The following is a 14,057-nucleotide window of genomic DNA, read 5'->3' on the forward strand; positions in this document are numbered from 1 at the left end:
TCATGACTTTTCTTTTCCTAGAGGGACAACCATAAAATACTTTTTTATTGAAAACTCATATCTAAATCGAAACTTTCTCATTACTCATAACAATTTATCATTTCAGAATCCTTTGTTTCAGAATTGTTGCCTTCGAAATAAAAATAATCGTTAACCAAATCGTATCCTTGAAAAACAAAATCAGGTTAATGAGCTTCAAATAGTGCCAGTAGGGATTTTCTTTAACTTGTAACTGCTTCATATTGCTTTACATATTATAACTTATAACGAAATTGAATTTAAAAAAAATGTTGTTTTAAAAATGAAAGCAAATATTGAATATTTGTACTCTCAGATTTAACAACAACGTGTGTGTGAACTTTATTATATATGGTTACTTTTATTTTTTTGTCTGATTCTTTAAGGATATGCTTTATTATGCATTGGAAAAAAATATGGTTCAGATTATCAGAATATGGTTAAATTTATCGTGTTTCCGGCTTAATGGGAACTCCAAGAAGCTCAGTCTTATTTTAAAAAATATAGAACTTTTGATTTTTTTTTTAATTGAGTAACAAGATTTTAAAGTCTACTAATATGGCATTAACTGGTAGAAATGTTTATATTTAATTTTCATTTTCATAAAATGACACACAATAATGGTCACTTTTCCTAAATAAGCAGAATTCAATAAACACATTTCATAAAATGAAGTAAAAGATGGGATTTTTTTTAACTTTTCGTGGTGTAACATTCAAGTCTCTATGCATAAAAAATTACTGATTAAAATAGTGACACTTACCCTTAAATTATAATGAAATCTTCAAAAAACACGAATTAGAAAAGAAATTTTTAAACTAGAATTAAACTTACCTTCGCTCAGATTCAATTCTCGCCAAATCAGAAGCTTGTACAAAAAAAGTATAGCGAGCTGGTTTTTCTCGAATATTCTTAAATGACTCCATGATGTAAATAGAACCATTTTCAGGATGGACATCAAATGGAACTGTTTGGCTGAGGCTATCGTTCTGACGTCTGTACCGCACAACACCATTCACATCCAAATCAGGATCCAATGCAATTACCTGTACAAATATTTTGAATTTATTAAGTTGATTTCATTTTTATCCTATCCAAAAGGATGAAAAGCCTGAGATTTGGGTTGGCTGCACAACGCCGATAATAATATTTTAAAAAAAATTATTTGATTTTCAAAAAAATATGAACAATAATTTAAATAAATATTTACACGATACAATAAAAGTCACTGTGGTTCAGGGGATAAAGCTTTCGCCTCCTAATGAGGTGGCCCAGGTTCAAACTCCAGTGGTAGCTGGTTGATACGAACTCTGCTCCCGGTTCGCATCTACCACAGTGCTAATGTAAAATGTCTTTAGTGGTAGACGGATCATCGGTTAGAATCCACTTGCAGTTGTTGGAAGGTTTTAGACGTTTTTCTCTCCATGCAATGCGAAAGCAGGTTCTCATTAGTTCCGCAGCGCAGTTTGTCACAATACTCGATCCAGGAGCTCACTTGTCTTCTTGGTTGGGCCATGGAGTTGAACATTGAAAGTCATAAACTCAGAATCACGATGACCGGTTATTAAATAAAATAAAACTATACAATATAAAAGTATTTTAGGGTTTATTTTATTGGATCTCTGATCTGGAATCTATCAAAAGATTATTTTTCATTAAATTAATATGGTGGTCATAATTCCAAAGTATTTACCCTAATGCTTTTCCACATTTTTCTTATTAAATTTTTTTCTAAATGTTCTATATTTTTATTTTTAAAAGATGTATAGTATTTATACTTGTAAATATGCATGGCAGATACAATAAATTTATAATTTTGAGCATAGCTCAAGGCATTCTTACCCATATATTGTAATTGTTGTTTTCATATTAACAGGACTATATTCATACAAAAGTATCTGCGTAATAAATAATTTTCGAAAATTCTTACCACGTTGAAACTAACGGACATTAGACTCAAACTAAAGAATTATCTATCAGTGGACATACTTTATATACGAGGTTGAAAGATTTCAAAGATCTACTTTTAAAAAAGAAATGTTTGAAAAGAAAACGTTCATAAGAGAAACCCATATTAGCGAACTGACGTAAAGTTTGCGCAATAAAGAAACATAAATAATACAAACGGGATCATTCTTTTTTAGTTTAAAATGATTAGTTAGGATTTTTTTTTTAAGTTTCTTTCCCCAATGGCCTCCTGGGGAATGACCTTTCGTGATACAGGCACCTGAAGGCAGATTTGTTGGCCACTCTTTCAGGGGCACCATATTAGGTGGACCAACGTTACTCCCACAGTAAAGACAGATAGTACGGAGAATGAAAGAACATTTATGCCTTGTCCAGGATTCGAACCCAAAGCCTTTCTAATGCAAGGCTAGTTCCCTGAAGCACAACCGCATGGCCTTTTTTTAAAGTTTACTTTATTTTTGTATTAAATCTGCAACGTCAACACTTGTTATGTTATACTGGGATTATAATATATTAGCTTATTTAAAATTAAGCTTATCCTATTTGATATTTGCTTCTAAGAACTAAAATAAATGCATCCTGAGAAATTAATTACTATGTGAAAATAATTTTCTAAGATGATACTTACTTGTCCTACAATTGAAAAAGGAGCATCAACTTCGGTTGCACTGAACATGTAGACACTGCTAGGAACAAATTGAGGGTTATTGTCATTCGCATCCAGAAGATGTACTTCAACAATAGCTGGAGTAGGTTTGGCATTTGGATTAACATTTGGCTTTTTTTCTTTGGCAAACACTTTCATCCGTATGACATCTTTGGTTTCTCTATCAAGCTTGCTGGGATCCTTGACGCTGATGGATCCACCCGATGGATCAATAGAAAAAGCTCCTGATTCATCTTCCAGTTCATATCTGAACTCAGCGTTATCACCCTGAAATAAAAAATGAAAGCTAAAATTAAACAAATTTCTTACATGGAGCAACATAGTTTTCTTATAAAATTATTTAACAAATGTGAGAACGCCAAGATCACTTAGTACATGATTTCATCGAAAGTTCATGATTTTTTTCAAGCGATTTTATTTTTACTCAGTGTTATTTTCTAGGTGTGGAAATACCTTCATGAAAACTGGACTGATGAATATAAATTAGCATCAATAAAAATGACCTCTAATTATGTGTAAAAACAAATTTAATAATTATGAATGATGGAACTATTTTAAATAAATAAACAATTATGTATTTTGTTTAAGTTTGCATTTAATTTTATATCATAAAAATTAATTAGCTTTAAAAAATGAGAAGAGGATATTGTAAGCTTGATATGCTTAATGTTTTCAAAAATAACTTTCTTTTCCTAATTTAAATTTCAACTCTGAAAATAAACAATTGATAGTATCGTTTCAGTGCAAGTTGACTGCAACACAAGGATGTAGATCTCTTTCAGACATCGTCAAAAAGAATTTTCTAAATAAGAGCCGCAAATATTTTAAATACATTTAAATCTACTTTGTTTGCTCAATATTTTTTTAAAACTTTTCGTGTTTCCTCATTTGACCTTTTCCGTATTTCGTGGGGAGATTTTCCTGTTCGCTGGGAGAGGTTCTGATGGTCTCTCCTTAAGGTTTTCTTCAACACAAAGTCTATGGAAAAAATTCCGTACCTCCTAAAAGTGGTTGTAAACAGAGGAGGTTGCTATACAGAGGTGGTCTTTGTTGGAGGTGTCACTGTATATGAGTTTCTCGAATTAATAACAACTTACAAACCTGCCAACTTCTATATCTTTTGATCGGAGATTTTTCTCAAATAATTATGCAATTTTTGTTATTTGCATTTAAATTGAAATTATATTGACTACCAAGCACAATATCTACCAGAATATATTACGGAACAAAAAATCTTAAGTATCATAATTTTTAAATTAATGATTACCGTGTAATCAGTAAATCACTCTCATTAAATGAATATTACGGTAAATATTATGGTATAATATTTTACGGTAAAAATTGATTTCACGAATGATACACGAAAAGGGCCGTTACTTCATACCGTAATTTAATTCAGAATTTTTTTTATAGTGTAGCATAAAAAAGGCCTAATAAGTATGATTTAATATTTTAAAGTGCTAGGGAAAATTTGAATACGTTTACGTAACTAATTGTAATTTCATCACCAGCAAAAATGTTGAGAGGTACTATTATTATAATCTTCGCTATACCTTTCGGGTTGCCAACTCTAAGGTTAACAAATTTCCCGAAAATCATTTAAGGACCTTACCAAGATGACTTACAAGGGAAACTAGGGAAGTGTGACTCGCCAATTTTGAAATAAACTAGTGGGATGTATGCCTTATGAGGAATAATTTTAGGGGGCAACATTCGTTTCGGCCCATAGAAGGTCCTATGAGAGATAAAAAATAATTCGATATGTAGAAAAATCGGTATTTTATTACTTCGATGCAGACTATTAGTTATTGTAATTGTCTCATACTCCAATTAATTTTGTGGTACTTTCACGTTCTATATAATGCATATTTATTGTCAAAATTGATTTCGAAAATTTTATATATCTGTAATTTTTTAGAAAAACTTGTTAGGTTAATTTTAAAAAAAAAATTGACATCAATTTTTTTTAATTATTTTTTCTCAAAAAACTTTCTAAATTAATTGGAGTGCGTAATTGCAAATCAATTAATTAATTGAAATTAATTAACAATTAATTAATAATTAATTACTTTTCTGATTAATTTATTACTCAGCAAATTAATTAATTATCCAAATAATTACAAATTAATTGGATTATAAGACAATTACAATAACTAATAGTCTGCATTGAAGTAATAAAATACCGATTTTTCTTTATATTGAATAATATTTTATCTCTCATAGGACCTTCTATGGGCCGAAACGAATGTTGCCCCCTAAAATTATTCCTCATAAGGCATACATCCCACTAGTTTATTTCAAAATTGGCGAGTCACACTTCCCTAGTTTCCCTTGTTAGTAGCTTTTTTAAATGTTTGGCTTAAGAGTATATTTAAAATTGATTATCAGTATATGAGTTTCCCGAATTAATAGCAAAACAATAAATAACGAACTACATAGTAGAGTATTAAACGAATGTTTAATATAGAAAATTTAAATTTTTAATTAAGTGAAACTAAAGCTAATTTTATTAGCAGTAGCAGTTGCACCGATCTTTGAACCAGAAAGTAGCATTTGTGTCTCTTATTTTATTCGGCAAAATGCTGAGTTTTATGAATTTAATATCTAATGTAAGAAGATTTAACATGATTTAAATATGATTTTACTTTTTTGCTGCTTTTGTTGTTTGGTAAGTATTCCGTAATATTTATCAAATATTCACTAAGGTCATGAACCTAATTTAGTCTTGCTAGACTTCTGAGATGTGCGATAACAACAAAATATGTTCAATAAATTTTGAACAATAATACCATAGAAGAATATAGAACTTAAAATTTCATGTTACACCGCATTAAAAAACATAATGTATATGTTTTTGGAATACAATTTTGGATTTTAGATACTTATAATATACATGCTTCAATTGCATTTTCAAGCTATGATTGAATTTATTAATATAATGCCCTTGATATGAAATACGTTTTAATACTCTCTGACTGTAGCCTACATTTTTAGATATAATACAGAATCGTTTGAACGCATTTAAGCTTTATTGCTGAACAGAAACTTACCGAATCTTCATCAAAAGCGGATACTTGGACAACAGTGAAACCAGGGGGTAAATTTTCCATAACTGTTATATTATACATTTCATATTCAAATTCTGGGACGTTGTCATTCACATCTAAAACTTGAACGTCGACTTTCGCCATTGCTGATCTCAAACTGTTATCTGTTTGGGTTGCCTGAAAAAAATCAAATTTCATGTTTAATATAGGACGAATTTACGTATAAAATAGTGTAAGCAATTTCTTTTTTCAGCATCGCATATTTTAAAATGCATTATATAATTCCATATTTTTATTATTATTTAAAAGCTCCTGTTAATTTTAAAATTAGTCTTTAAGTACTTATAAGCCTTTAAGTGCGTACGTTTAGTACGTATAATTTGTTTTTAAATACGTACATATATAGTTCTTAATGCGTTAGAAGTTGAATATTTAATCTCGAGATGCGATTGATACTATTTTTCTGAATAGTTAAATATGACCAAAATAGGTTTTTAGGTTTCGAAATTAAAGTATAATGTTATTTATATTTTCAATATAAATTCAAAATACTTTATTGTTTTAAAACTTTCTTAAAATTGCTGTGCAACGTTAAAGTAGACTTCGTAGATGTTTTTACATGAAGGGATGTGTTAAATTTAAGAAAACAAAATTTACTGAAATAGTATAGAGTCTACTCGTATATAATATAGAGTCTACTCATATTTCAGTGCAAATATGAATAGACTGAAAGCTGTTGTGATGTATAATGCGTGTAAGCAATGAAAAGTAAAATTTATAAGTGCATTGCAATTGTTAAATTACAATAGTTATAAAAACGATTACATTAACATTATAATTTGTAATATTTTTCTCACATCAATTCTGTGATTTCCATTTTTTTTATGTGGTCAAAATGCTAGATTGACCACCTACTCATGTATTGTTTTTCAAATTAACATTTTTCGTTAAATATTTATTATTGTTTAAAATGTAACAAGAATAGATGACGAAATTCATAATACAAATATAAAAATAAACATAAAAAATACAAAAATAAATGAAAATAATAATAATAATAATAATTTTGTAAATGTAAGCGTAGAATTGAAAAGCCAGGGTCCAATTTAATCAAATATTTTCTTTAACAAAATCAAATAAAATTTCGATGATAATATATTTTTACTACAGTCATTAATTATATTTTAATATTTCGGATGTCTAATTGATCTGCACTTAAATAATTTGGGAAGGGCTAGACTAACTACTTCAGTCTTTCAATTTATACAACATTCAGTCTAGTGTAAAATTCATATATATTATTCAGAAAGGTAAACCGAGTCTATTTGTTTGACATGATCTAAAATAAAATTAATTTTATTTTTTGCACACTTTTCACAACTCATCTCCATGTGTTGGTTTTAATCTTTAACTTTTAAAGATTATTTTTTAATAAACTAAGACCCGGAAAGAGACTTTCCGAGTTAGTTCTTTTTGTACATCAGTATTAGAAACGCTATATCAAGTATACAAAAGCAGATTTTCCAATATTTTAACACTAAAAGATAAAAATTTTTAGAAATTATAAAAAGATACTAGATTTGGTTACAAAAGTAAAAATTCAATAATTTAAAATTTAAATGAACAATAACATACTAAGCCATAAAATCATTTATTAAAACTGATTTTGTTTATTAATAAATTATCCAACGAATTAAGAAGTCACACAGAGATGGAATATTAGCTGCAACAGTTATTTTTTAATAATTTTAGATAAAAGCATCTATTTAACTTAATATTGTGATCACAATGGGTTTTTTCAGAACAAAAAGTCGGGGTTCGGCACCAACTTGTCTAGACATATGATGTGCGGAAAATAAAAACTATTTAGGCAGATACAACGAAAAAAACAACCGAGGCTCTCAAAATGAAAGCATCATTTTATGGCATATTTAATAACACTTTCTGAAAGTACTATAAGAAATTAAATGACAGCATGTCGTGAGTTATGATGTATTATTTGGCCCATCAAATGAAACATTTGACGTAACAAGAAAAGAAGTAATTAGAATTAGTAATTTTTTATTGTATTAAATGTCGTTTTTATTAATTGTATGTATTATAGCGTTGCTATTTTGGTTAAACGAACTAAGTCAGAGAAATCTTTGACTCTAAAGTACAAGAAATATTGTTTAAAGTAATAGTGGAAGTAAATCAAGCAAATTGCTCTTTATTAATTACTCTACTAAATTGCTCTTGCTCTTTACTGACATTGACAAATAATCTTGACAAATGCTTTAACTGCAAATTCTTCTTTACTAAATTGACCATTTTTACATAAAAAGTAGTTTGCAAAAAAGAAAGTGTATCCTAGTGTTTTGTTATATGCCTCAATTGGCAAAATATACAATGACAAATTTTTTTAAAAATTTCAAAAAATTACCAATAGTATTAAGCACTGATATTGATTTAAAAATAGAGTTTTCACTGGGTATTTCTGCTTTTGTTATTTTTAATGAGAAGGACTGTTAGGTACCTGAATAACTTAGAGTTTTAAATTCGATTGACAAACGAGATTTTTATTCCATTTTATATTAGAACATTCATTATGTTATGCAATTTTTTTTCTTAAATTTTTGACACATTAAAATTTCGTATTTATTAATTATTAACTTTTCATCATTTTCTGGTGTTTTCTTATTATTTGGAGTTAAGTATTATCGCTCCAATGTTTGGAGTATCTTCTTTGAATTAATTTTTAAAAAAATATTTTTATGTTCTCATAGATATTAAAAGCTTAACCAATTGATTAACCAGCTGACCGATCGATTTTCTTTTAATTGCATACCGAATTTTGCATTTTTATTTTAATTGCATACCGAAACAGATTATATGAATCAAGGCAACATAATTCATATTATGAAGCTATAAATAAAAAAAGAAACTGTATGTTAAAGGAAATATCTCAATTCTATTTATATCGCTATTCAAAAAATTATATATTATTAATTTATTTTAAACCATTTAATCCCGGTGTTGGACTACAATAGTATAATTTCTACAAAAAATATTAAAAAACTTTAGTGATGCTATTTAGCTAACATTTACGACAGATTCATATTAGTAATGTTTAAAATGCTCATTGTAGTGTTAAAAAACCAAGAGCGAAAAGAAAAACTTGCAAACACTAATTGTACCTAATTCTTTTTTAATCTAAAACTGACCTTCTAATCATTAAAAAAAATAATTTTCGTTCAACACCTGTTTTCAGTTACGCTTTCAGGCGTTCAAACTATTCACAACAATAACGCCCAGTTTAAATATTGGGACTCAGATTTCACGCTGGATTAGATTTTCTCTATCATTTAACAAAGCTAAAGTACTTTTATTGAGTTAATATGATATCAAGGCAGTAAAGCGTGAAACTGTAACAGAAGAACTACAAAAAACCACTTTCTAGTTCAATAATCACCAGGTACGGTTAAAGTTACAAACTAAACCTTGTGAGAAAGAATAAATTAAGCTAACTAAAAAACAAATTAAAATGAATTGCAGCTAATATGCTGACTAAATCGCAAAATAGAATCCGCATGTTTTTTTAACAATGGTTTAAAAAGGAGAAATAAAAACAATAAAGAATGAATATATCTAAAAGAAAGTATGTCAGTCCAGCATAACTCAAGGTGATCCAGCGTTTACTTTCTCACGTGTTGTTAGTGGAGGAGTTGGAATGTTCAGAAAGTGATGGCCGCCCTGTTTTACTAGAATATCTAGCCATTACGTCAGTATCATACGTTCAGGAGGTCAAGCGTTCAAAATGGCGATATTTCTTTTGTTCTATACTGCATGTTGCAAAGCTCATCTTCGTATCTCTTAAAGATGATTATGAACACTTGACATAAATGCCTCATTTGTCATTTTAGGAACAACTGTTTTTGCGCGGATAATGATATAAACAAGTGTGAGCCAATAAATTATGACTGACAATTATTATTTATTCTAAACAAGAGTTATGACTACCTCGTTAAATGGTGTTTTGAAATTAAATCCTTAAACAGATTTTTCACTTGTTTTTATTAAAATCAAAGTAGATAAAACGTTAGTTTAGTTTTTTCTTATATGATTTTAAATATTGTAAGCATTGTCTTATCTTTATGTATCTTAAACATGATTTTAACGCTAGATATAAATGCCTTATTTGACATTTTAGGAACGACTGTTTTAGCACGGATAATGATTTAAACAAGTGTGAGCCAATAAATTATGAATGACAATTATAATTTATTCTAACTACATCACTAAATTTACTTCTGACTACATCACTAAATGGTGTTTTTAAAGTAAAATCTTAAGCCATTTGCATTTTTTAAAATCTAAGGCGTTAAAAATGTTCAATTAATTTATTTTATTTGAATTGTTTTGTACGGCATATTGCTAAGCTCTTCCTCACATCTTTTAGAGATGATTATGAACACTTGTCATAAATGTCTTGTTTGTCATTTCAAGAAAAAATGTTTTTGCTCGGATAATGTTACATATGAACAAGTTTGAGCCGTTAAATCATGACTTATAATTATCATTTATCATAAACAAGATTTGTGGCTGTATCGATCTATGATGTTTTAACATTTAAACCCTAAAATAATGTATTCTTTTCGTTTTTTAAAATCTAAGTAGTTGAAGTTTCGTTTAAGTAGTTGAATCAATTTTGTCCAATAAACTGCTCTTCGAGATTACGAATGCCTGACATTGTTATCACTTTCTCATTTGAAAGCAGCTGTTTTTGTGAAAATAATGTCATAAACTAACGCAAGCAAATAAATTATATATAAAAAATGCCTTTACAATTATAACAATACAATTATTATTTATCATAAACAAGATTTGTGGCTGTATCGATCTATGGTGTTTTAACATTTAAACCTTAAAAAAATTACTTTTCGTTTTTTAAAATCTAAGTAATTGAAATTTCGTTTAAGTAGTTAAATCAATTTCGTCCAATAAACTGCTTGCTATCTCTTCGAGATTACGAATGCCTAACATTATTAACACTTTCTCATTTGAAAGCAGCTGTTTTTGTGGAAATAATGTCATAAACTAGCGTAAGCAAATAAATTATATATGAAAAATCATTATTTACAATAAACAAGATTTGTAGCTGCATTAACATTTTTAGTTGGTTATAATTATTCTATGTTCTAAAATAGGACATGAATAGATCAAAATCTCCTAAAATAAATGTGAATACTATCAAATTGAAAGAAAAAAGCATACACAGAAAAACTAAAATAGAATATTCTTTTCGAAACTCATCATTTGTATTTTACAAATAAGGGACAAAATCTTTTTAAGAAGGGAACAAAAACAAAATTCTTTTGAACCCAAGCACTTCCGCAAGACGACTTTCTTGTCAACTAGTTTTTCCAATATCCTTAATAGTCAAGAGGAAGAAAAAGAATACAAAAAGTCCTTTTTTCTTCTCGTTGATCTAAAATTAGTATAAAAAAACTTTACTTTATCTGGGATATCTCAGTCAGAGTTGATTCCGATTTACTAGAGAAAGTATCTTTGACAATCGCGCTTTCTCTTTCAATTCTGGTTTATTTATAAGTGAAGCAGTTCTTCCTCAACAATCAAGGTATTATGTTGGCTAGTTTTGTTGAACAATACTGAATAATTGAAAACCTACGATCCTTGAAAAAAAAACTTTAGATGTTCAGTTTCACTTTCGCTTCTGTGTTAGTTTACAATAAGGTATAAAATTCTAATATAAACTAAATTTCTATATGATAAGATGTATTTTTAGAATATATAAAGCTGATTTCTTTACTATTCTAGGGAAAAAGATACATTTTTCGATAGTGTGCAAAATAATTTTAAATCCCGAATGTCAGGAATTAGGTATTAGTTACAATTTGCTAATATTTATATAATGCTACTAATGAAATTAGAGAATTAGTTGGAAAATATTGAATTTGAAATTTAATTTGAGTCAGAGTTAATTCTAATCGGCTAGAGGAGCTTCTTTTTTTTGACAGTTGAACCTTCTCTTTTAATTCTAATTTATTTATAAGGAAAGCAGTTATTTTTCAACAAATAAGTTATTATGCTAGTCATTTTTGTTTAAAATATTTAATAATTAAAAACTTGTGAGAAAACTTCTAAGCTTGTTTATAATGATAATATTTTAGCCTCATTTTAATGAAAATATCTACGGTTGATTTCAAATTATATATTAAGATATTAAGTTTCAGTTATACATAATAGAAATGAAATCCATATGAATCAATTTGACATGTTTTTCAAGATAATACTTTAGTTTTGTTTTAATGAGAACATTTAAGAATTCCAATGAGAATAGCAGAAGTATTTTTATTCAAATCCAATTCCAGCCTTCGATTGTGAAGCCATTTCGTAACAAAATCGTTTTACTTTCCATTTCAAAATGAGAATAAACACGAAATTTAGAAATTAATAATTTATTTCTTCAATCAATGTATCTAAGAAGTTAAAAAAATGTAAAGCTAATGCCATTCAAAATGATTGACGTTTGTGTTAAGACCTCAGTGTTAGATCAATTGTAGGTCATAAAACGAATGATCTCTCCCAAAATCCTTCATTTAAAGGGCTTTATTTTAATTAAGTAAGTTAGTTTTGACAAATTGCATATTTATCTTGGCATGTACATTTAGGTCAAAAACGATGAATCAGAAAATTATTCATGATCATTATTAATAATGAGCATTTTGTACTATATCCCATGGTTATTGACGTCTGCATGCCATTGAGAATCCATTTTAGAAATGCGGAGTTTCGACCCCCTACTATGCATGTTTTGATGTGACATCAAACTTGATTAATGTAGTAGAAATTGCAAATTTATTTCAATATCTGTGTTTAAATCCTAAGGCACTGAAAATCAAATTGATAGAAGCAAAACATTTATAATTATATATTAAATACGATGGTCTCGGGGTTCAATTTATGAAGCGCCTTTAACAGAAAATAAATTTAATATCAAAAAAGGAATGACGCTAGTGCTTTAATGACGGAGAGAAATCTAAATAACAATTAATTTTTACATTACAGCGCAGAGCGCCATCTGTTGGAATGAGAAATATTAATAGTATTAACACTATAAATCATGAGATATTTTAAAAATTAGGAGACTAGGATGCAGCATTTTTTAAAAATTATGCGGATGACTTAAAGCAACTAAAATAATAATAAAAACTTGGCTTGAATTTTTTCCCTAGCTTTAATAACATTTGTTAAAATATTTACAATAACTTTCTAACTTACATCGGACAATAAGTGATAAATTGCTGAAAGGGTTCTTCAATTTGAATGTAAGGTGATATTGCATGAAGAAAGAAAAAACCTTCATAGACAAATATGTCAGCAAATGAACACATTTTGCGGAATAATTAAAATTATAAGAGTATTCTGTGATAATGAGTACAATTTTTAACTACCTACCTTCCTATGCGGTTTTCCCTTTTTTGACCAATTTTAAGACCTACTTATTTTGAACAGTGTCTCTTTATTTTTCAAAGTTTAGGATTGATTCAAGTACATACATGTTTAGAGAAAATGTTCAGTGTTAAAAAAAATATATATTCCAAATTTCGCGATTAGATTTATTTAAAAACAATTCCATTATTTTATGCATACCCTTTGTGAATAATTATTCTAATCTTTAATGATTTTTAAATATCGTAACAAAAAATATTTTTAATAAATAGGCACCAAGTGTAAAGCCTGAGTTTTTCTTTTAAGATATAAGTTTAAAATTTAAAAAAAAAAGCATCCGCATTAATACAATTTTAATACACATTGATAATGCAACGTAACTCACTTTCACGTGCTCGTTATTTTTTTAAAAAAAGTGGTCATTGTAAAAGAAAGCAAAACAGTTGTTAATATTTTTAAGAATAAATAAGTTTATATACTGTTTTAACAATTACAGTTTTCATCAGATGTCTCATCGGTATAATAATTTGATTTAATTACAAAAAAAACTTTACTCAAATAGTGCTTTTCTTAGTTTATTAAGATTATCCATTTTTCCTAAGCGAATTGCTAATAGTATTTCTATTCATTTTGAAACAATTTATACATTGAGAAAAGAAATTATGGTCAAAACTATCAGAATATGTTAAAATTTATTTACCTTATTGCTGGCTCTAGAGTCTATGGGAAAACCAAAACGTTCGATAATTTTTCCCAATTATTTTAGAAAATTAACAATAAAATATAGTTTTATAATACGTAATAAAATTCGGTAAATGGGGAATACCGTGATAATTTTATCATGGTGATGATGCATGCCATAAAAACTATTTATTCAGTTAAATTTATTTTTCAGTTTTGTATTT

At 27.9% G+C, this 14,057-nt stretch overlaps 1 protein-coding gene across 1 annotated transcript in view; it reads right to left on the reverse strand.

Annotated features, from left to right (window-relative positions):
* Positions 1 to 14,057, reverse strand: part of LOC107436315 (protocadherin Fat 3) — a 204,753-nt gene that overhangs the window by 103,614 nt on the left and 87,082 nt on the right. Inside the window, exons 12-14 of the mRNA XM_016047974.3 lie at positions 5,704 to 5,877; positions 2,615 to 2,920; positions 853 to 1,064 (exon numbers count right to left, since the gene is read on the reverse strand). Of these exons, the coding sequence (XP_015903460.1) occupies positions 853 to 1,064; positions 2,615 to 2,920; positions 5,704 to 5,877 (692 nt within the window). The remainder of the gene's footprint in view (positions 1 to 852; positions 1,065 to 2,614; positions 2,921 to 5,703; positions 5,878 to 14,057) is intronic.

Source organism: Parasteatoda tepidariorum, chromosome 6, assembly GCF_043381705.1.
Source record: "Parasteatoda tepidariorum isolate YZ-2023 chromosome 6, CAS_Ptep_4.0, whole genome shotgun sequence".
Lineage (NCBI taxonomy): Eukaryota > Metazoa > Arthropoda > Arachnida > Araneae > Theridiidae > Parasteatoda > Parasteatoda tepidariorum.